The 23,051-nt window shown below is 35.8% G+C and overlaps 1 protein-coding gene across 1 annotated transcript; it reads left to right on the forward strand.

Annotated features, from left to right (window-relative positions):
• The first annotated feature begins 1,078 nt into the window (after nt 1–1,078).
• LOC145574208 (protein CHROMATIN REMODELING 5-like) lies at nt 1,079–21,086 on the forward strand. Its single transcript, XM_081631948.1, has 31 exons — nt 1,079–1,509; nt 2,244–3,007; nt 3,196–3,260; nt 3,375–3,776; nt 4,285–4,509; nt 4,670–4,753; nt 6,689–6,748; nt 6,883–6,986; nt 7,324–7,375; nt 9,028–9,091; nt 9,575–9,668; nt 10,404–10,491; nt 10,575–10,709; nt 11,944–12,135; nt 12,211–12,278; nt 14,299–14,392; nt 14,485–14,609; nt 14,730–14,793; nt 14,942–15,148; nt 16,373–16,615; nt 16,911–17,021; nt 17,143–17,229; nt 17,402–17,584; nt 17,673–17,753; nt 17,843–18,076; nt 18,297–18,452; nt 18,554–18,731; nt 18,855–19,036; nt 19,293–19,637; nt 19,730–19,823; nt 20,048–21,086. Exons 2-31 carry the CDS (start codon nt 2,326–2,328, stop codon nt 20,509–20,511), a joined length of 5,163 nt encoding a protein of 1,720 aa, XP_081488074.1. The 5' UTR covers nt 1,079–1,509; nt 2,244–2,325; the 3' UTR covers nt 20,512–21,086.
• The last annotated feature ends 1,965 nt before the right edge of the window (nt 21,087–23,051 follow it).

Below are 23,051 nucleotides of genomic sequence, written 5' to 3' on the forward strand. Positions count from 1 at the left end.
CTATTCGCATCCACTATCACAATTATATACCTACTTGATTACTACAAATCTACAATACTACTTGGACTTAAACTATAACTTATGTAGCGATAATTTCAATTATTTTATTATTTGTATCATGTACATAAATATATGGACATGTTTTGATTTACTGAACTGAACTAAATAGGGCTGAAATGAATTGTTTATAAGAGAGGGAAATTAAGAACTGAACTGAACTGATTAGAGCTAAACTGAACTGAACTTAAGTGAAATTAAGCTGAAGATAACAGGCTTAAAGCATATATATTTTTATATTGAGAGAATCCAAATACATTTTACTTATTTTCATGTGTAAAATAATCCATTAATAACATAGACATTCTACTTATACATCTCTTACTCTCTTAAGTAGCCACCTCATCACAAAGATAAAAACAAGTGTAGTTACTCTAGTGTGTTGTACTACATTCAAAAACCTAATTAACAAGTCAACCAAACTTTCAATCTCAACCCTCCCCAAACCACAAAGGACTTCAAAACACTTCATTAGATGACCACCACGTGTGATAATCCATTTAACACTAATAATTCTCTCCCCTTTGACCCCTACCTCATACTTAATTAACTACCATAAAAAACCCACTAAATTCATTAACCCTCCTAATAAAAAAATAAAAACCCAACAAACACTCAAACCCAAAGACTAATTTTTATTATGTTCACTTTTCTAATTTTTTTATAAAATAACCCCAACAAAAAAAACAAAGCCTAATTTTTATTATTTCACCTTTTTTACAAACAAAATAAATACTCCAAATAAAAACACCAACTAAGCACTCAAAGCCTAATTTTTATTATTTTACTTTTATATAATCAAAATATTAATTAAATATTATATTAAAAAAATAACCCAACAAAAACCTCAAAGCCTAAAAAGTTTTATTATTTCACTTTTTTACAATCAAAATAAAATTTAAAAAATAATAAAAATTTAAAAAAACCCCAACAAAACACTCAAAGCCTAATTCTTATTATTTCACTTTTTTTACAATAAAAAAAATGCCCTGATTTATTTCAATTTTCACCACTACCAAATAAAATTTCCCTAATTATATCTCTCTTTCTCTCTCCTCAAAAACACCTTTCTCTCTTTCTCTCTCCTCACAAAAACCCAAATCAACCCTATCATCCTCCTCTCTTTTTACCCTTTCCACCGGAATACCGCCTTTCTCTCTCCTCTTTTACGGCGGCGATCGTTTCTCCGATTATACTCTCCGATTTCACAGTATTTTTTTCCGTATTAAACAAGTATATAATATTTTTCCGATTTTCCAAAAAACCCAACAAAAATTAAGGACAAATTTATATAATTTTGTTTTTTTTTGAAATAGTAGTCCCTCCTTGTTTTGATTTTCCGGCCAATTTTCCGACGGGTTTCCCGAGAATTTGTGCGCGCGATTATTTAACCGGCGCATTATTTTCTCTCTGATTTTCATTAATACTTCAATTGGGCTTCGATTTTTGCAGGTATGGTGGATTTGATTAGTGGGTAGTGAATTGTTTTTGAATTAGGGATTGATTTAGGGTTTTTGGGGTTGGATTATGGGTCTAGATTCGATTTTTAGGGTTTGTTTGTTTAGGGAGTTTGTTAAGTGTTTAGCTCGTTTTGTTTGGAGTGTTCAGTGGCCGATCCATTGTTTGCCTATTTTAATTTGTGTGTTTGATTGAATTTGGATTTGATTGATTGTTTTGGTATTTGGGGTTTGATTTAGGTTTAGTTTGTGATCAATTGGACGTTGAATTTCAGTTATTTGTGCAGTGTGCTAGATATCAACTGTATTTTTGGGTCTTTGTCTAATCATTGCATTTGCTTTAAACATGTCTGGAAGTTTGATTTAGTCATCAAAAAATTTGTTTTTTTTGTTGCATTATTGTCTGTTTGAGTCGTCGTTGAGCTTGCTCTGCTTGGTTTCTCGGACAGTGATTATGATTGATCACTCAAAATTAAAGGAAAAAACGGGTTTTTATGATAGTCAAAGTCGCCACATATCGATTCAAATGCCACCATTTTGCAAAGGTTTCTCTTAAAATTCAGCTCATATCCCGTGTTCTTCGTTCACTCGTCTTACATTAGCTTTACTGACTTTGTACTTCTGTTCTTTGGAGCTCTTACTAGCTGCTTGCTTTAGTTTGGCACATGCAATATGAGGATTTTTTTGCTTCATCTGATTGTTTTTTTTTTTGTTATTGTGTGCTCCTAGGAATTCATTAGGTTAGCCGAGCTTTTGGAATTAAGCTGGTAGCTAATCTGTAGATTATAAGATTACAATTCCATGATAGAGGATGGCATTTTTTAGGGATTATTCGAGTGAGGCAGTCACCCACAGAGCCATGGAGGACAAGAATGCTAGTCGCACTGTGAATAGAGTACACAACTCGATAGACATAGATTTGAATTCAAGTGAAAATGACTTTGAAATGAAGATTGATGGACACTATCAAAGTGATGTTGAACCGGATGCTAGCAGACTACCTAATGAGGTGGCTGTCAATGGTGGTGCTGATATGGAACCATCAACTTCGCATACATATGAGAGAAGAGGTAGAGGTTCAGCTGAGAAATGGGGTTCTACTTTCTGGAAAGGCAGTCAGCCAATTGTTACTCATGATATTTCGGACTCTGGTCATGAATCTAGAAGTGGCTCTGAGTATAAAAATGATGAAGGTTCTGAAGGTAATTCGTTTGGTGGGGAAGACAGATTAGAATTAGAGGAATATGGAGGGCAGAAGGAAACTGAAAAGGTTCCTGCAGACGAGATGTTGTCCGATGAGTATTACGAGCAGGATGGGGATGATCAGAATGATTCATTGCAATATAGAGGTTATAATGCTGCTACGTCCAATTCAAGACCTCAATCAAGGACTATTATGCCAGCTAATGCAAATCCACGAAATCGGAGGAGAGCTTATGATAATGATGAATATGCAGAGGTGGAAGATGATGAAGATGATGATGAAGCAGATGGTTAGTCAAATATTTTTCTTCTATGGGTTTTCCTTGTGAAAAGCATTGGTCATACTACAAATATATGTTAGGAAATCACTCCTATTACTTTTCTTCTAGCTGTTAATAGAGGTGCCAGAATTTGGATCATCGTGCTTTAGAATTTGCACTTCTTTGGCATTGAAAGTTTCTTTTCACAATTCTTGCAGAGGATGACCCTGATGATATTGATTTTGAGCCTGATGGAGTTGCTGACGACCAGACAAGGACGAAGGTTGTCTTATATAAATTTTAATGTTGAAGATTTTTTATGTGTTTTTATTTATTGTGTTTTATACTTCAGCTTTATTAGCAACCTTGTTAAGTATTCCCGTGTGAATACCTTCAGGACGATGATTGGGAAATTGAAGATTCAGAAGTAGAGGTTGAAAGTGAAGGGGAGGTTGATGTTTCTTCTGATGATGATTCATACTATAAGAAAAAGCCTAGGGGTGGTCAGCGAGTAAAAAGTGGAGGAAATACAAAGGCTAGCAAGGGGCAGAGATCGTTCTCTGCCCCTAGTCGAAGAAGAAAAGGTAGGGTATCGGACGATGAATTATCTGCTGAGGATTCTGAGGATGTTAGTGATGAGAATTTTAGGACAAGGAGAGGTGCTCATCTCTGCAAAAATAGCAACTTGGGACGAAAAAATGAGGCTCGCACTTCCAGCAGGTCAACTCGCAAGGTTTCATATGCTGAAAGTGAGGAAAGTGAAGAAGTTGATGAAGGGAAAAATAAAAAGTCTCAAAAGGTTTGTGATCCTCATACTCAGTCTTATATTGCTGCATAATTGTGCATTGGCCTCTTCATTGTAGTAAGATGGGCTAAGGTACCTTTTGTCTTTTCTCTTTTCTAACTAAAAAATGACATGGACACTATTTGCCTTTTGAACTTAAACCTTTCATAATCCAATTGAATGTTGATTGTCCTTGTGATTCCAATAATTATATTCGCTATACTATGTATCAGTTTATTATGTGCCTAAACCTATCACGTCAAGCTTTGTCGGTACCTAGGTCTAGAATCTATGTTAAGTGTAATGGACTCCATTTTGATGGTGCTATTCAATTGGTTGACTTATCTCTGAATTGATGACTTGCTTCTCTGAAAGTTTTGAACAGAATGTTTTTCTTTTTTTTAATTGCTACTTCAACCCTCCGTTTATTTTTACTTGAAGGGTGTATCGGACTTGTATTTTTTAAGGGTGTATTGGACTTGTATTTTTTCACGTTCCTTTATTAATACATTCTTCCTTATAGGAGGATAATGACGAAGAGGATGCTGATGCAATTGAAAGGGTTTTATTTCATCAGCCAAAGGGAATGGCTGAGGAAGCTATGAGAGCCAACAAATCTACTCAGCCTGTATTGCTAGGCCACTTTTATGATACTGAATTAGATTGGAATGAAATGGAATTTTTAATTAAATGGAAAGGGCAATCTCATCTACACTGTCTGTGGAAACCATTAGCTGAGCTGCAAAATGTAAGTCTGCATTCATCTGATTTGCCTGGTCATTTCTGTGCTGTCCTGAAGAGGAATTATTTCTAGTCATACTGAATGCTATCCTTAAATTCATTGTGGTCCTTTTCTCCTGTCTGTTCTTTTGATTTTATTCTCTTTTTCTTCTCTTTATTGTCTTCAGCTCAGTGGTTTCAAGAAGGTTTTGAACTACATGAAAAAGGTTGCAGAGGATGTAAGATTTCGGATGTCTGTATCCCGTGAAGAAGTGAGTATCTTTATATATCCTACTTCTTTAAAAATAGGAAAGTTCAGATTTAGGTCTTCCCGGAGAATTTGCTGGTTGGAGGTCTGGGGTTGCAGGAATATTGAGTACTATTTAGTTTCTGTTTGATTTGTACTCCTTTTATTATGTGATTTATTGTAAATTACTGTCACTTTCCCCTTGCCTTTGTGTTTATCGTGTATGTGGTGGAGCTATGGGCTGTAGTTGGAATTTGCCTCTGTTTTGTTGGTGGAAGCCATTGCCGGAACAATTTATCACACCTAGTATTCCACAATGTGTAATGTGTCAAACAGTGTTAGAATACTTGCATATGTGCATGGTTTTGATTTTTTTCTTGCTCCAGCCTTTTCCATAGACTTTAAGTGTCATTACTTTTGCTTTTTTTGGATATGCTGACATGCTTTGGCGCCCAAAGTTTGACTTTAGGATTTATGTATTAACTTAGTAAAAAGGCCGCTATGACCCTTACTTGATTACTCTTACTACAATTGGTATAGCATAAACCATGCATGATCTGTAACCCTAACAGCCCTTGATCATATGAAAAATAAACAGGAATTGAAAATTGTTTTTGCAAAACACAGGTACTATGTATACTTGCATATATAGTGTCAGTAATTCTGCCTGAATGTGCAGCTTTATGATGAAATCTTTGGCTATCAACTTATGTTATCTCCGTAATTTGTTTTCATATAATAAGCTGCGTTCTTAGCTGTTAAGTGCAAGGCTTTGATAAGAAATTTTAACTGCCTTTGTTTTTGCAAATTGATTTCATAGTTCAGCATGACATAATAGTTACAGAGTAATAATATCAAAAGACAAGGACAGAAATACTTCCTCTGTTTTTTAGACGCATCACTTTCTAAATAAAGAAATTCAAATTAGATGCATCACTTTCCTCTTTAGTTAATAAATTCTCTCTATTTCTCTCACATCACATGGAACCTCCTTTTACTTTCTCTCTATCTCTCTCATCTCCAAAATCTGCCTAGGAGTCCGTATTTTATAAAATGATACATCTAAAAAAATCGGAGGAAGTAGCAATCATTTGATGTAGTAATATGACTAATATCATGCCCACAACTGTCAGATCTATGCCTTTCGGAGTGTGGACCATTGTACAAGTAATTGCTTATGATTATTGTAAAATTAACATTAATTGCTTAATGTACCTTTTGCTTATGCGTCTTCTCCCTTCTGTGTCATTGGGGTTCAAAAGCTGCTTCAAAATAGCCTCCCAAGTCCCAATGTAAAAAATAAAATAAAATGACTGTCTAATTTGCATCGATCCCTCCAATATTACTCACATGTAGGGATGGCAACGGGTCGGAATTGGAGCGGATTATGCTAAAACCGAATTCGACCCTACAAGAAGTCGGAGGCTAAATCCTACTCCTACTCCGACTCCGATCTGACTTCAATATTCGACCTTCGACTCTGACTCTGATTCAACTGGACTTTGAGTTTTTCCGGTTATTCAATATACTTTGAGAATTTGGGCTGTTTGGGCCTTTTGCAATCCACATCCACTCTCAGCACAACCCACACCCAAATCCATAATCTATCGAAGTCGAAGTCAGATAATCAGTCAGAGTCGGACATTTGTCAGAGTCGGATTTTTTATAGGATCCGACTTCGACCCTCCTCCGACTCAGAGTCAGATTAATTTAACGTAGTCAGACTCGGACTACTTTTTTCTCGGACTCAAAGCAGATTTTTTTCCTCGGATCAGCGCGGAGTAGGGCCGGATCCGGACTGGATTGCCATCCCTGCTCACATGGCTTTTTAGTTACTTTATTGGCATTCTTAATTAATACACTTTTATAAATTTGACAACTCTTGAATAGGAACTAGGAAATAGGCCTTAATATGGTTCACCTACTCTTTGTAATGTAATTTTGCTGCATGATTTGTTAGATTGAAGTCCATGACGTGAGCAAGGAAATGGATTTGGATCTTTTCAAACAAAATTGTCAGGTATTGTCTCATAGACCTTGAATTTTGCTTTCCTATTGGTGCTTTAATATATGACTCAATATATTTCCACATTTACCTCTAGTGTAAGTTCGTTTGCAATTGTGAAGATTTATAGTTGTGTGTTACATATGTAGGTGGAGAGAATTATTGCTGATAGGATCAACCGAGATAGCTCAGGTGAGGTGACTCCTGAGTATCTGGTGAAGTGGCAAGGATTATCTTACGCAGAAGCCACCTGGTATGTTTTTGAGCTCTGTTTATTGGGGTGTGTGTGTGTATGTGTGCGCGCGCGTTTGCTGTACAAATGTTTTGAAAACAACTTCTATCATAGTTGAGGTAGTGTGCATAAAAGTGTATTTTGATCTTCCAATAACAAAGCTTTCTAACATGGTGTTTTCTTTGTTGCTGTTTTTTTTTTCCTTCACATGCATATGATATCTGGTCAGGCTGCTTTACAGATTGTTTTGCTGGGTTGTAATGTCCTGCTGTTCCGCTGGATGCCTATGGTTTTTACTGATTGAACTAAAATTTACACATTGTATCTTTTTGTAATTATGAGTTACATGTTATTGCAGGGAAAAAGATGTAGATATTGCATTTGCTCAGGAAGCTATTGATGAATACAAGGTAAAGTATTCAGGGCACTGTGTTTCATTTCCTCTATGTATTTTTTTTTCTTTCGCATCATTTCTCTTCTTGGTTAGTACGGGTTTGTGTGCTTGTAATTCTTGGACTATATTGCTTTATCTTTGTGCCAGATGGATGTACAATGGTTATATATGGGTCAATAAAGAAGTCACAAGCTGATTTGTGTATTGAACCCTCATAGTATTATTTTGGTTGCCTCATAATTATGTTAAAGTAGATAACATTGTGGATTGTGTGTTTTTTGGTCAACATAAGTGTTATGTTTTATATCACTGGAGTTTTGGGTCTATAATTGTGAATTTGAATTGTAGAATTGCTTTTGATGCTGGAAGATAAAAACCGTTACTATGCTTATTTCATGGATGATCAACTAGCTTCTTCACGGCTAGTCATGATATGTTTTCATCCTCTATAGATATGAACGACTTGATTGTGGTATAACTGGTATCTTGCAAAAATGTACATATGTAAACTTCTGCATGGTACCCCTTTGTTAAATCCGAAAACTCCAAAATTCATATGTTACCCTTTTCTTTGAACTATTTCCATTTTCTGACAATTCAATGGCTCTACGCTGTGCGCTCTCTTTCCAAAAAATCCTCCATAGAAGCTACTCAACAATTCCACTGGGCTTCCCTCTTACCACTCTCCCACCCCCCTCTTTTTTTCTCATTCGCCAACCACCAAAACCAAAAATTTACATATCCCCTATCATCCCGTGCCAATTTCACCAATTCTTTTTCTCTCTCTCATCTTTGTCCACAGTACCAGCTTCAATAAAATAATTATTGCTGCTGTGATTATGACCATGGTTTTGGACTTTTTGGTCACTGAATAGAGTGAAATTGCCAGCAGTTCTAGATCTAGGCAGCCAGTCTGACTAGCTAGGGCCAAATATAGCCTATCATCACCACTAAGAAAGGTTTCCCTCTCTTTCCCTCCTTCCCCAGATTTGTGTTCTTGTTGAGAGGTGGTGAAGAAGTTGATGGCTGTGGTGTGGTTGCTGGTGTAAAGTGCAGACTATTGATGGGGATGATTATGGCTATGAAAGGGAAGCGTTGAGTGGCTACCATGGGGGTTTGGGGGTGTGGTGTTAGGGATGGTTATCTTTGGAATGGGATGGGTGTGAATGATTGTTTATAAGCAGTTGTTGGTGGTTTTGTGGTGAATAGTGGCGGTAGCGATGCTGGTGAGGGAATGCTGAGGTGGGTTGGGTGTTGTTGAATTGGTGGCTTGGTGGGAGAAAAGGAGGGGAAGGATGGTTTTGTTCTCCTTTTCCTTTTTGTGAGGTGAGTGGTATATCTAGTTATTTCAGCTATGTGAGTATGTGACATGAGTACATAAATAAATAGTTCACGGAAATTGGACTGAATATTCCGGTGTAAAATTGGTTGCAATTGATATGGTGCCAGATAAATTTCAAGAAATTTTGGTACCATATTGAATTGATCATATGATTATCTCCCGTTGGTTTGTTGGGTTAGGAATTTGTAATGCTTGGTGGTAATATTTGTTCTGCATGTGGCACTGTTTTTTTATTTTATTTTTTAAACTATTTATTTGTGAATTCACTGTCTTACTTTGTTATTTTTATATGTGCATAATTTGATTGTTCTTTATTATTTGATCAGGCTCGTGAGGCCACTATAGCGGTGCCAGGAAAAACAGTGGATGCACAGCGTAGAAAGATTAGAGGTATGTCATCTTCAATAAGTGCTTCTTGTTTTCATAAATGAAGCTAATTCTTGCTACAAATTTTTTGTAGGTGCATGATTTTTAGTTTTATATTGTAATAAGTGGTTGTGTTCTGGTTGATGCTGTCAAGTACTTCCTCCGTTTGTTTTAATCGCAACGTGTGAAATTTTTACACTATTCACTCATTTGATCGTCTTTTAAGATTTATATGTTGGAAAAAATATAGTTGTGTGGGTTTTTGTTAGATTTGTCTTGAAATATACTTTCTTAATATAAACTTTTTATATATATTTTTTTTTACTAAAATACAACTTAAGATATTTAAGTTATAAAATGTGCATTGGCAAGCGTGAAATCCCCAATGTTGCGATGGAATAAATCAGAGGAAGTATGCTGTTACACTATTCCTTTTTATGTAGTTACTTTGGATTATGGTGTTAGCACAAACATTCCCTTCTACATCGATATTTTTTTGCTGTGTAGGAAGTTTGCGGAAGCTGGATGAGCAGCCTGAATGGCTGAAAGGAGGAAAACTACGTGATTATCAGCTTGAGGGCCTGAATTTTCTTGTTAACAGGTACAGAGTGATCTTATGTAGTTTTCAGTGTGACTCCTAAAATTTTTTAATTATTTTTTGGATAAGCAACTTTTTTCTTTTTTTTTTTTATGATCCTTGATTGGCTTCAACGTGAATTAGCTTTTCCTCTTCTTTCCCCGCATATTTGAATAATTGAAGGCTCTTTGAACTTGTTATTGGACCTTAAATGTCAATCTGTGGCTTTTGCCTTCATGTCATCAACTTGGTTGGGGGGGGGGGGGGGGGAGCGTATTATCTTAGCCTGATGGGGGAACTGGGGAATATGACAGTGTTTTTTTAGTTCACTGTAATAGGTTAATTTTATGTAGATGATTTGGTTGAACATCTGTAAATGTTTTGCTGTACTGGGGCATGAAGTGTTAGTTTAGCTCATGTCTGGTTGAGCATACGGTGAATATATACTGCTAGCGTAATGTGCAAATCCTCTGAACAGGCAAGGACTTCAGAGGGCTTTTAACACGTAATTGAGCTTGAGTTGCCTTTCTGTTCCAGTTTGTGAATAAACTATATAAGTTATGATCCTATTACAAATTATTTTGCAGTCAACTGGCCAACTAGGTTTATATTTGTTTTGGGATGCTTTGATATTGTTTATTTTATTTTATTTTATTTATTTAACTTTTTCCCCTTGTGTGTATGGGGAATGAAATTGTCATTTAAAACTGCTTTGTAGCTTTTTTACTTGCAATGATTGTTGCCACTTTCTTGTTACAGCTGGAGGAATGATACTAATGTCATTCTAGCTGATGAAATGGGTCTTGGCAAAACTGTTCAATCAGTTTCTATGCTTGGTTTCTTACAGGTAGAATTTTGTTTGTATATGTTCAATAAATTTGCTTCCCTTTTTCCAATCAAATCTGTAACTGGTGTTTTGCCTTTTTGCAGAATTCCCAACAAATTAATGGTCCATTTCTTGTGGTTGTACCATTGTCTACCTTATCCAATTGGGCAAAAGAATTCAGGAAATGGCTTCCAAGTATGAATGTTATAGTTTATGTTGGAACCCGTGCTAGCAGAGAGGTGATTATAGCATGATTTTTATTTATTCTTTTTTTCCCTTGGCAGTGTTTGTTTGTTTGTTTGTTTGTTTTTTTTTTTTTTTTTTTTTTTTTGTTGTTGTTCTTCCCCCTTTTGTTATGTATCTGATTCTACTTTATGAAGAAGGCATTGATCCATTGTTAATTGTCGCGTTTTGGGATGTTTCACATTGTGAATCATATCTTTATATTTAAAGGAAGTTCCAGACGCAATTTATTGTTATAGCCTATTTGCAAACCTTGGTTGCCAGTACTTTTTAGCAAGGGAAGGGTTTCTATGGTTTATGTATTATGTTTTATATGGTTACACAGTGGGGGCTAGTTTTTCTTTCACTTGCAGTAGTCTGTATTATGTGCTTATGTGATGTAAATTTATTAACAATGTCCCTGTCCCTACTTTATTAGAGTAAATTGCTTAATTTTTTCTCTCTTTATTTGTTGTGGAAGAGATATTAAAGGAAAGGATGTATGTTGTAAAAGATTAGCCTTCAAGATATATAGAAATCAATCCATTAAAGCCTTAATCTCATAAGTGGGGTCGGCTTTCAAGATATGTAGAAGTGTTGGAACCAAAATAAAGTAAGGACAATGTAGTACCATCTGCCCGATACGGCAGAGCCAAGTGTAGATGACCTGTTTTTTTTTGAAAGACCTGTTTTTTTAAAAGATATGAAACTTGAATTTAAACCTTATCTACTTACCTCTTGGACCACATTGTTTTTGCATGCCACTTCCTTGTTCTCCTGGCCCTTTCACTGCAAAAATTGATCTTTTTTCATGCAGTTGTATACTTTCCTTATCTCTCTTTTCAGACACCTTGTTAACATCAAAGGATGATTAGGGGGAAAAAATGCATGCTTCCTTAGATGAAATAAGCCCAATAATTTTTTTTCATTATTGGATAATGCCTTGATCTTATATATTTTTGAATATATGGGTTATTTTGTTTTCTTTCCATGGTTAATACTTTGTATGAGTCTACTGTTTCTGGGTTGTTCCATGTTTTGTGTATCCATCTCTAATCGGTTTGGAAAATTCTAGTCTGTTTTCCCCATAGTTCCTCCTTTTCTTTGATGTTAAAAAGACCTTAGTTCTTCGTATTGTAATGTTTGGAAGATTTTAGTACCATTATGATTATTTTGTTTAATGTATAGCTGGAAGTTCTGGCTGTTTTGCATGTAATGAAATGGTGGACTGTTCCATTCTCTGATTTGCAGGTTTGTCAGCAGCATGAGTTTTACAATGAAAAGAATACAGGCAGAACAATTAAATTTGACGCCTTGTTGACAACATATGAAGTTATTCTGAAGGATAAGGCAGTGCTGTCAAAGATCAAGTGGAGCTATCTAATGGTTGATGAGGCTCACCGGCTAAAAAATAGTGAAGCATCGCTATACACTTCTCTCTTGGTATGCCCCGTTTGCCAAATATTGTATTGGGTTACTTTTATATAAACTTATTGTCTGTTCCTTAATTTTTGGCAGGAATTTAGCACGAAGAACAAGCTGCTCATTACTGGAACTCCATTACAGAATAGTGTAGAGGAGCTATGGTAATTATATAATTATTGAAGATATTTCTGCCTTTGTGGATGCTTACTGTATTCTTGTCTGCAAATTAGTATAGCACCAAATAGAATTACATGGAGAATGCAAATAAATTATGTTGTGGTAGAGGGGGAGAGAAGAGTGGTGAAGGCATTTATTAAAGCTTATTAGATATACTTGTTCATACCAGTCATATATATGGGAAATTCATCTATTTTCTTTAAATCTGATATTGGATTGAATCAAGTGGCCTGATACAACGTGGACTGTGGATCACTACAGGAGCTCTTATTCTCTGGGTGTAGGTGATAACATATGGCTTAAAAGGTTTTGTTTCTTTGAGGCCATGTTACCCTTTGTATGACTTTGATCTCAGCTCCTGAATGACTTTTGTGATAAATTGTTTTTAGAGATGAAAATGAGAATTTGAATTTTATCTTTGTGGAATCATTCTATTGTTTGGACTAACATTCAAACCCTTTTTTTTGTCTTTTTATTAAAAGGTTAATAAGAATTATTGCTTGATTGTTTAGATTAGGAGTAATCTTAGGGAGTCAAAACCCTAATAAATTAATCTTTGTGAGAGTTGGATTAGTTCTCTTTCTAGATCTAATTAATTTTTTTACAGCTAATTGACATTGATTATTGAACAATCCAGTCACTTATTCTAACTTCCTTTAAAGCTCCAATAGCTGAATTAAGATATGTCTCAACCTAAACGTGGGGGTTCTTTCTTCCATCTGCAGTAAGCTTTATGAGGAAACAGATGGGTTACTTTTTGAATAAGCTCTAACAGCTGACTACATTACAGTCATAGCTAATGTTTTTCTTATGCCTTAGCTTAAAGGCATCTGTGTGCGTGGAGTGCAGATGTGCGTGATAAATTGTCTCAAATAACTTGAGCACTGTGATCTACAACACATGCCAGTATGCACTCACCCCCAGCTGTCTCTAGCGCTGTCTTGTAAGCTTCAGGGAAGAAGCAATGGTAGCAGATTTCAGATAATACAAGAATATGATCAATATAGGTTAATTTTATTTTGTGTGAGGCTTTCATACCGCAATATGACCCAAATTCGCCATTTTATTGCTATTGCTTTAACTTGGCTCTAGATTAGAAGCCTTAATTTAATTAATCCCTGAGGTACTGAGTCAATCAAAACTGGTGGTTTCTGGTCAAATTAGGTGAGTAGCCTTGGGAAGCTCTTCAAAGTTCGCGTGGGTAAAAGAGAAGTTTACTAGGAGGACTGTTGGTTCTCTGGAGTCAGTTGTCATGCTATAAGTAGAGTGCAGTGATGTATGCAGCTGAGGCATCCTAACTGACCCACAGGCATGAACCTTGTTCCTACATGGCCCGATCAATTCGATCAGGCACTCGCCATCCAATCCATTTTCATTGTTAATTCTTTGACAACACGAAAAAACCATCGGTCTCTTTGACGACATGAAAAATCCAAAAATCCTGCCCTTCCTCTCTACCTATCTTATCCAAGAGATGGAATATATGAAAACTGGTGGCTGGCAGTCAACTTGGGTGAGTAGTCTTGGGAAGCTCTTCAAAGTGTGCCTGGGTAGGTGAGAAGTTTACTAGGAGGCCTGTTGTTGGTTCTTTGTGGTAAGCTGTCACTTCCAAAGGAGGGAGTTTTAGGTTTGGTAAAGTTTTGAGAGACCTACAAAGGGGAGAATAGGATCTTGTTTATTGTTCTACCATGGTTTCCTGAGTGATGATATCCATTTGGGGTTCTGGAATCAGTGGCTGTTGTTAGACCGATTATTAGGTTTATGAACAGATTCTCTGATGAATGCTAAATACTTCCTGGAAAGACATTTTTCTGAGAAGAAGAATCTGCTCACTTTTATAGTTGCATAAAATATGCCATTATTTTTTTTTAATTTAATAATAAATGTCTCCTTGCAAGTCTTTTGGAAATGGATACCCAATGCCTTGCCTTAGTGAAATTAGCGCTGGTTTAATTAATTGATTATTTCCTGGTTGAATTAACTGTTGCCTTGTTTTGATCACAGGGCTCTGCTTCATTTCCTGGATCCTGATAAGTTCAGGAATAAAGATGTTTTTGTCCAGAACTACAAAAATCTTAGCTCATTCAATGAGATTGAGGTTAGATTACTTTTGGTAAATTCTTTTTGTTTCAGTTATAGTGATATAAAACTGTATTTTGATTCTAAAAAGTTTTGCTGGAATTTTGCTAGCTTGCAAATCTTCACATGGAGTTGAGGCCTCACATTCTCAGGAGAGTTATTAAGGACGTGGAGAAATCTTTGCCACCTAAAATTGAACGAATTCTTAGGGTTGAAATGTCCCCATTGCAGAAACAGTGAGTACTTAACCCAGTGTTCTTTTTTCTTATTCTTCTTTTCTTTTATTTTTTTTTTCAGTCATCTGCTGTTCTTTTATTATTTTTGTCCATTTTAATGCTCTTATGCCTTGCATATAGGTATTATAAATGGATTTTAGAACGCAACTTCCATGACTTGAACAAAGGAGTTAAGGGGAATCAGGTAAGTTGTCTTCATTGATGTTTTTCGTATAGCAGATGTCAAAGATGTTATGTCTTTTACCATAGCACATTTCTTATTGCTACATGTTGAATTAATTAACTTTTAGCCTCTTAGTAATTTCTGATAGGAATTTATATTGATTGTGCAGGTTTCACTGCTGAATATTGTGGTGGAGTTGAAAAAGTGTTGCAATCATCCATTCTTATTTGAAAGTGCTGATCATGGCTATGGTGGGGAGTCTAATGATGGAAGCAAACTTGAGCGAATGATCCTTAGTAGTGGCAAACTAGTGATTCTTGATAAGCTGCTTGTAAAATTGCATGAAACAAAACATCGAGTTCTTATATTCTCACAGGTTTCTTCTGGAATCTTTTTGTAGTTTTGAAATTATTGTTGTTTTTTTTTTTTTTTTTTTTGGGTGACATTTTTTTTCATCATCTGTTTTGAAGTTGCTTATTAACTTTATGTAGCTGTTTTATCATTACTTTGCAGTACTGCTGATTGTTTGCAATGTGTTAAATGCTTGATTATCTGTGGTTTGCATCTCTTATGACTAGTATGAACTTTGTGTATCACTGCATCTTCATACAGACCTATTAAGTTGGATGTTTGGCTACATTATATCTTGTGTGATCTAAGCTGTTGTCAGGGGGTCTCACAGAATGAGTGAAGCTGTGTACCACCTGGCATCGAAGTATGTTGTGTTATTTTGCATGAAATGTCCCCCCCCCCCCCCCCCCCCCACCCCCCAACTCTTATTCTTTTGTATTGTTTATTACTCTGTCCATCCCATAATATTTGCTTGTATTCTTCTTTTGGTGTCCTGAAAATGTGGTATCTTTTTTCTAATACATAAATTTGCTTTGGTACATTAGTACCCCAGCTTTTTTTCCTTTTTTGCTTACGTATGAACATATCCACAATTTTTTTCTACTATTTACACTTTTTTTTTTAAACATTTCCTAAGATAAAAGTGAAAAACACCTATGTTGCTTTAACTTTTCTCGTATAAATGACCCCTTTTAAGATTATTATTCACTCCCTCTACTACCCTTAATCCCCGGGAAAAATGAGAAACGGGCACTATATTGTGGGACGGAGGGAGTATCATGTAGTTTTAGGTATTAATGTTTGAAAAATAAGTTTATGGACATGCTATGAATTAACACAGCTTAAGCATCATTAATGGCAGAATAGGAAGAATATGGTTTTTGATTAACTGAATTACAGCACTTTTGTATGATAATTAGGGAGGTGGATTTATCTGAATTTTGCTTTCTAAAGCTAACCCTAAGCATTAAGCAATATTCAACATAGTGATATCTTCCTAATTTTCTCTTCTCATAGCATTTCTTCCCTAACAAACTCTTTAACTTTTTCCCAGGCTTCTCATAACTAATTATAATGATGCTGTCTAAAATGCCCCTGTCCACTAAAATCAGTTGATGGCAGAAAATTATCATTTATGTTTACTCTTGTTAGTTGACTATACTTTGGCTAGTAAAGAGGAGTTTTTTTGGTTATTTGTATGTTTGTGTCACTCTTAATTCTTATCTTAAAACGCTTGTTTTATATGCAGATGGTAAGAATGTTGGACATATTGGCAGAGTATTTGTCTCTGAGAGGATTCCAGTTTCAAAGGCTTGATGGTAGTAGTAAGGCTGAGTCACGGCACCAAGCTATGGAGCATTTTAATGCCCCAGGAAGTGATGATTTTTGTTTTCTTCTGTCCACTCGGGCTGGTGGACTGGGCATAAACTTGGCAACTGCTGACACAGTTATTATATTTGATTCAGATTGGAACCCTCAGAATGATTTGCAGGTTTATAACTAGAATACGTGAACTCTTTACCTATTTGTAGAAACAAGAACTTTTTTTTGTAAGAATTCATCCATTTATTAGCAATTTAGAGAACTTAAATCCTGTACAAAATCTCCAGGCAAAGGTGAGAACATAAGAAGATATTTTTTTTTATTCAAATTTCAAACAAAAGCAACCTTGTCTTAAGATCTGTAGAACTTACTTGTCTTGGTAACTATATTTTGGACTGTTTCTATCATTGCTACTGTAATCTCCTCTTTTTTTCTCAACTTCCTCTTTTACTTGATTCTGGTAGGCAATGAGTAGAGCTCACAGGATTGGGCAGCAGGAAGTTGTTAACATATACCGTTTTGTAACAAGTAAAAGTGTTGAAGAAGATATCCTTGAAAGGGCAAAGAAAAAGATGGTAAAATGATGACTTTTTTTTTTTTTGACGGGAAAAATGATGACTCTTATTTGGCCCTTGATGATGGTATATTTTCGTATTTACAGTTTTAAATTTTAATTGTGTCGTCTCCTTGTTATAGGTCCTTGATCATTTGGTGATCCAGAAGCTAAATGCAGAGGGTAGACTAGAGAAGAAAGAGGCGAAAAAGGCAGTTACCTTCGACAAAGTAAGATGAGTAACTTCTTATCTTATTGATTACTTTAGCCTTATCTTTGTCTCCTTCTTTATGTTTCCTTGGTATTTAAGTTTTGACTTTTTAGTTTCTGTATTTTATTGTTCGTGTTTAATTTGCTGCTCATCTTTGAGACTGTCTGATTTGACATCTTCTGTCACTGTAGAATGAACTTTCAGCAATACTGAGGTTTGGAGCTGAGGAGCTATTTAAGGAAGAGAAAAATGAGGAGGAAAGCAAAAGTAGACTTTTGAGCATGGATATAGATGAAATTCTCGAGAGAGCAGAGAAGGTTGAGGACAAGGGAACTGAAGGGGAACAAGCCAATGAGCTTCTCAGTCAGTTTAAGGTATGATCTGATGTTTCATTTTCTGATGAAGCTCCTGTGCATCTTTAGGCAATGAATTTTAAATAATATTGGGGGAAAACATATGTAGGTTGCAAATTTTTGCAATGCTGAAGATGATACTAGTTTCTGGAGCCGTTGGATAAAGCCAGATGCTGTTGGGCAAGCAGAGGTTCAATTTATTGCATTGTGTACTTTATTATTTGGTGGCATTTTACTACAAATCCTTTATAGGTTTCCTCATAAAATTGATATATGCAGGAGGCATTAGCTCCTCGAGGAGCAAGATATACTAAGAGCTATGTGGAGCCTGTCCAAACCGATGGTAGCAACAAAAGGAAAAAGAAGGAAGCTCCATCAGTGAGGGCAAATACAAAGCGTCGTAGAGGTGAATCATCTCATATGGTCCCAATGATTGATGGTGCTTCAGCTCAAGTAAGAGATTGGTCTTCCGGAAATTTGCCAAAGAGAGATGCAACACGTTTTGCAAAGGCTGTAAGATTCATATATCTTGCCTCCCTAGTTTGAGTTATGGTCTTATGGATTGTAGATTTATTTGTTAGAGGGAATTCGATTATTCCCTATATTCAGTATAATTTTGTTTTGGAGGAGGGGTGGTGGAAAAAGGGGCTGAGTTTTTGTGGGCATCCCATTACATTTGTGTTCCTTTGATGAGATTTTGCTAATATTTAATCTTATTGGTCTGATGGATTAGGTTATGAAGTTTGGTAATGCAAGCCAAATTGACTTGATTGCAGCTGATGTTGGAGGTGCTGTTGAAGCAGCTCCAGTTGATTCTCAGATTGAGCTTTTTGATGCTTTGATTGATGGGTGTCAAGAGGCCGCTAAAGAAGAAAAGATCGATCCAAAGGTATATATTAATGTGAATTATAAAGGCAAAGCCTATTCAATTTTGTTATGGCTGTCTCTTGGCTGTGTGGGGCTTGCTTATGTTTTCATGTTCATCTGCAGGGTCCTCTTTTGGATTTCTTTGGTGTTCCTGTGAAGGCTAGTGATATGGTAAATCGTGTAGAGCAGCTTCAACACTTAGCCAAGCGGATAGGTCGTTATGAAGATCCCATTTCGCAGTTCCGAGTGCTGAAGTACCTGAAACCTGCAAATTGGTCAAAAGGGTGTGGGTGGAATCAAAGTAAGCAAATAGTATGATCTATCCTGTTAAGGTTTTTTTTATTTTTTATTTATTATTTTTACTTTTTGTTCATGTTTTCGTGAAATATGTGATTTGTCTAACCTGATGTGCACTACTTGTTAGTTGATGATGCAAGATTGCTTTTGGGCGTGCATTATCATGGTTTTGGCAATTGGGAAAAAATTCGGTTAGATGAAAGGCTTGGTTTAACAAAAAAGATTGCCCCAGTTGAGCTTCAAACACATGAAACTTTTCTTCCGCGGGCTCCCAATCTGAAGGATCGTGCTTTGGCACTACTTGAAATGGTATTTGAACTTGGATTAAGAAAGCTGTACTGGTCTGGATGTGATTTTTTTTATACATATATATATATATATATATATATATATATATATATATATATATATATATATATATATATATATATATATATATATATATTTTATCTCTATTATTGGTTCATTCTTTGCGTTTCCCGTTGTGTGTGAATGAATGTAATGCTGGTGTTATTCATTAAAGTCTTAGGAACTTATGTATAAAGTTCGTTTATGCGTTGTCTAGGAAATTTCTGCTGTTTCCGGGAAAAATTCTAATCCTAAGGGGCGCAACAAATTTTCAAAAAACATGGAGAATCTTCATAATGTAGCAAAACCTCGTGGCCGAGGGCGGGGGAGGCCGAGCTCACCCAAGCTTAACCAAATGGATAAAAACAGGTCCCAAAGATCCCAGAAAGTAGAACCTTTGGTTAAAGAAGAAGGAGAAATGTCTGATAATGAAGAAGTTTATGAGCAATTCAAGGAAGTGAAATGGATGGAATGGTGTGAAGATGTCATGATGGAAGAGGAAAGGACTTTGAAACGTCTTCAGAAGTTGCAGACTACTAGCGCTGCCCTTCCGAAGGAGAAGGTTGGTCTGTCAACTTTTGCAATGTCAACAAATTTGATGTCTTTGAAGCTAACTTCTGTCTTTTTTGTAACCCTGTTCCCTTCTTGGTACAGGTACTCTCAAAGATCCGCAAGTATTTGCAACTTATTGGCAGGAGAATTGACCAAGTAGTTTTTGAACACGAGCGTGAACCACATAAACAAGATCGTAAGTTCAATTGCTTTCTGATAATTTTGTTTTATCTTATTTTCATTTGTGCCAATCTGGCATCCTTTGAAATTAAGAGAGTATTCTGGGGCAAGGGCTAGTTTGGGAGCTCTATGAAGTGTGTGCTGCTTTTCATCACTGCTCTTCAGTTGCATCTGGATTTAGTTTTTTTCGAATGATATTTTAAATCTGATGATCTGATCCAAACTTTTTCCGTTTGTTAGGAATGATGATGCGTTTATGGAAATACGTTTCAACCTATTCTAATTTGACCGGGGACAGATTGTGTCAAATTTATTCCAAATTGAAGCAGGAACAGGAAGATGAAGCTGGGTTGGGGCCGTCCCACATCAATGGAAATAACGCCTTTCAGCGTCAGTCAGCTAGACTGAAGGGACTACAGAACAATAACTCTTATCAAACAGGTGAACCGGGTCTCAAACTCCATGATCCAGCAAAGTTTGAGGCATGGAAACGGAAGAAGAGAGCTGAGACAGATGCTTTCTTAGAGGCAGAAGACCCTTTCCAGAAACCTTCGAGTAATGGTCAGAGATTGCCAGCATCAAATTCTTTGGGAATATTGGGTGCTGCACCAGCTGACAGCAGGCCTTATAATAATGAGAGGCCGTACAAGATACGTCCAGGCGGTTTTCAACAGAGGCAGGGTTTCTCATCAGGTATTAGGTAGCTGTCTAAATGGAGGTGGACTGAATCCTGTTACAGGAAATATTTCAGATGGCTCTTTTGCCACCTGATGGGGTCTTGCCCTTGTAGCGACTAGCCCCTCAAAATTTTATTGGGCTGTGGGGATAATAATATTCTATCTGTTGTCAAAATGGCCAAAGCTAAGCCTTGGCATGCCAGATAGCAGCGTCCTGGTTTAATGGTTTGAAAGTGCAATCATCTAAACTTTTGACATAAGCAGTGACAAGTAACACAGAAAAATGAAGATGTATTCAAGTCCTGGCAAAAGCTGTGTTTTGTTTTTTCTTTTAGATAGGGACCAGCAATTTGCTTACAAGTATAGCTTAAAGTAGAGAAAGAAATGTAGAGAGGTCTTTAACCTAGTTTCTTTGTAATCTACCCATACTGGGTGGATACTGTATTTAGTACTTACCGAAGTTAGCGCGCCTTCAGAAATGTACATTATTCAGTTTTGTTATCAAAATCAATTTTGGTCACTGCAAGCAGCTTGTAGATACTTTTTGATTGATGATAAAAGTTTACATTCCCATTTATACAACATTGAGATTGATTGCTTTATTTTTTGTTTTGCAATTGTTCTGTTGCTCTCTTTTTCTAACCCATTCACCCAAATCAATGAATATCTGCTGTAATATTTTTTTTTATACACCATTACTGCTAACTGTGCTTCTCTGTTGTTTTTCCTTCACCATCTGTATCTTGAGTCAGATGAAGACCTTTTTCTTAAGATGGTGAAATTTGATCGCTCAAGGTGCATCGCCAATGTGAGGTAACAGTGCACATTCCATTCTTGTCACATGTTTGGTATTGAGGATAGGAAATCTTTTACAGCTTTATTTTATTGAATGCAGCTGGTTTATTGCCAGATTCTTGAATCTCCTGTATATTATTTTGATTGAATTTATGCTGATGCTTCTAATTGCTGAGGACCTGACTGCACTGATGTTCAAAGTGAATCAAGGTCTGAATATTCGTGCGTGATGATTCTCTTGCCATTTGTTGATCTGGACTTCACTTTAAGGTCAGTTCATGTTAAACAGCTTAAGTATGATTCTTGTTGGAGTCTACCTTATAATGACACCCAGGTTATCTAGAATCCTAAGCTGTGTTTGACAATAGAGCTGTCGCTTGGACTCAGGTGATGCTCATGTGAGACACGGGTATGTGTCCAAGCGTCGTACTGGGCTATTTTATGAAAAATATCCGTGTGTTGGCCTATAGTTTAGAGTGTCATCTGTCTGGGTTAGAAGAAATGAGCTTCTGCAAGTGAAATTAAGAGAACGAGAATCATAGGCCAAAATCATGTATTTGGGAATCTTTGTTACATGGGCAAGTTTAAGCTAAGTTTACTACTAGCATTAATTCATGAACTTCAGTGTTTATTAGTCAAGTGAGAATGATAGAACTTCAAAAACATGTTTCAGACCCAGGGAACTAAATAGAATTAATAATTGGTTCCAATTAAGATCTTTATTTTTTGATGATATCCTTTTCTATGCAATTAAAATGATTTTCAATTTTTTTTGTAAGTATTCGTAATTTGGTCACTCATGTACTGCTGGCGAAAGCGCGGACTTTGGATGTATGTTTGATAGCCTAATGTTTTTGACATTGCTAAGATGAGGCTCTGGAGGAATGAGCCAAATGATCACACGTCCCCGGTGTTTGGTTTGTTGTTCCTCTATAATATAAGTACAAATCTAGAGAAGAAGAAGGAACAAGAATTTGAGAAGAATCCACATCATAGGAAAACACATCGGAGCTTGTGTGGTAGTTGCCTTCCTGAGAAGATTGTGGTTGATACTTCGTTATCTTGTTATCTATTACTTAGCTTTCTCAGCCCCAAAATAAAATCAAATTAAATAAATAAAGGATTCTACATTATGTAAAATTTAATTTTGCACTTTTTACAATTTTGGGAGTTTTATGCTTCAACTTTATTGATGTGTAAGGTTATTAACCTTATTGTTGAGTTAAGTGATTAAGCATTTTAATTATTATTGTTTTTAAAAATAAAAATAAAAACTTGCCATGGATTAAGTGGTTTTTTTGTTGAACTAGGAAGTATGTTTGTTGGAATCATTGATACACATTTTTCAATTATTAGTTATACAGTATATTTAGTCTAATATATTAATGTTTAATGACTCAATTCGTGTTGGGTACTTTGAAAGTTCAATTTAGTTCAATGAGGATAGAAGAAGCATTTAAAAAATGCATTAATTTATTAATAATTGAAATTTGATTAAAAAAAAAAAAAATGGGAAAACGATAGGAGTGTGCATGAAAATTAAAAATAAAAAAAATCGTTATCATACATTTAAAATGAACAGCTACAACATTAATTGAGTAACTACACACCAAATCTCCAATGTGCAATAAGCAGTGAGAGATCTTATCTCTAATATTTTGCCAACTTAGATTATGTCTAATCGTCTGTTCCAACTTATTTCGTGAATTTATTAATTTTACGTATAAGAATCATACCGAATTAAATTAAACTTGAATAATTTGGGCAATATA

The sequence above is a fragment of the Chenopodium album genome, chromosome 13, assembly GCF_948465745.1.
Source record: "Chenopodium album chromosome 13, dcCheAlbu1.1, whole genome shotgun sequence".
NCBI classification, from domain to species: domain Eukaryota; kingdom Viridiplantae; phylum Streptophyta; class Magnoliopsida; order Caryophyllales; family Amaranthaceae; genus Chenopodium; species Chenopodium album.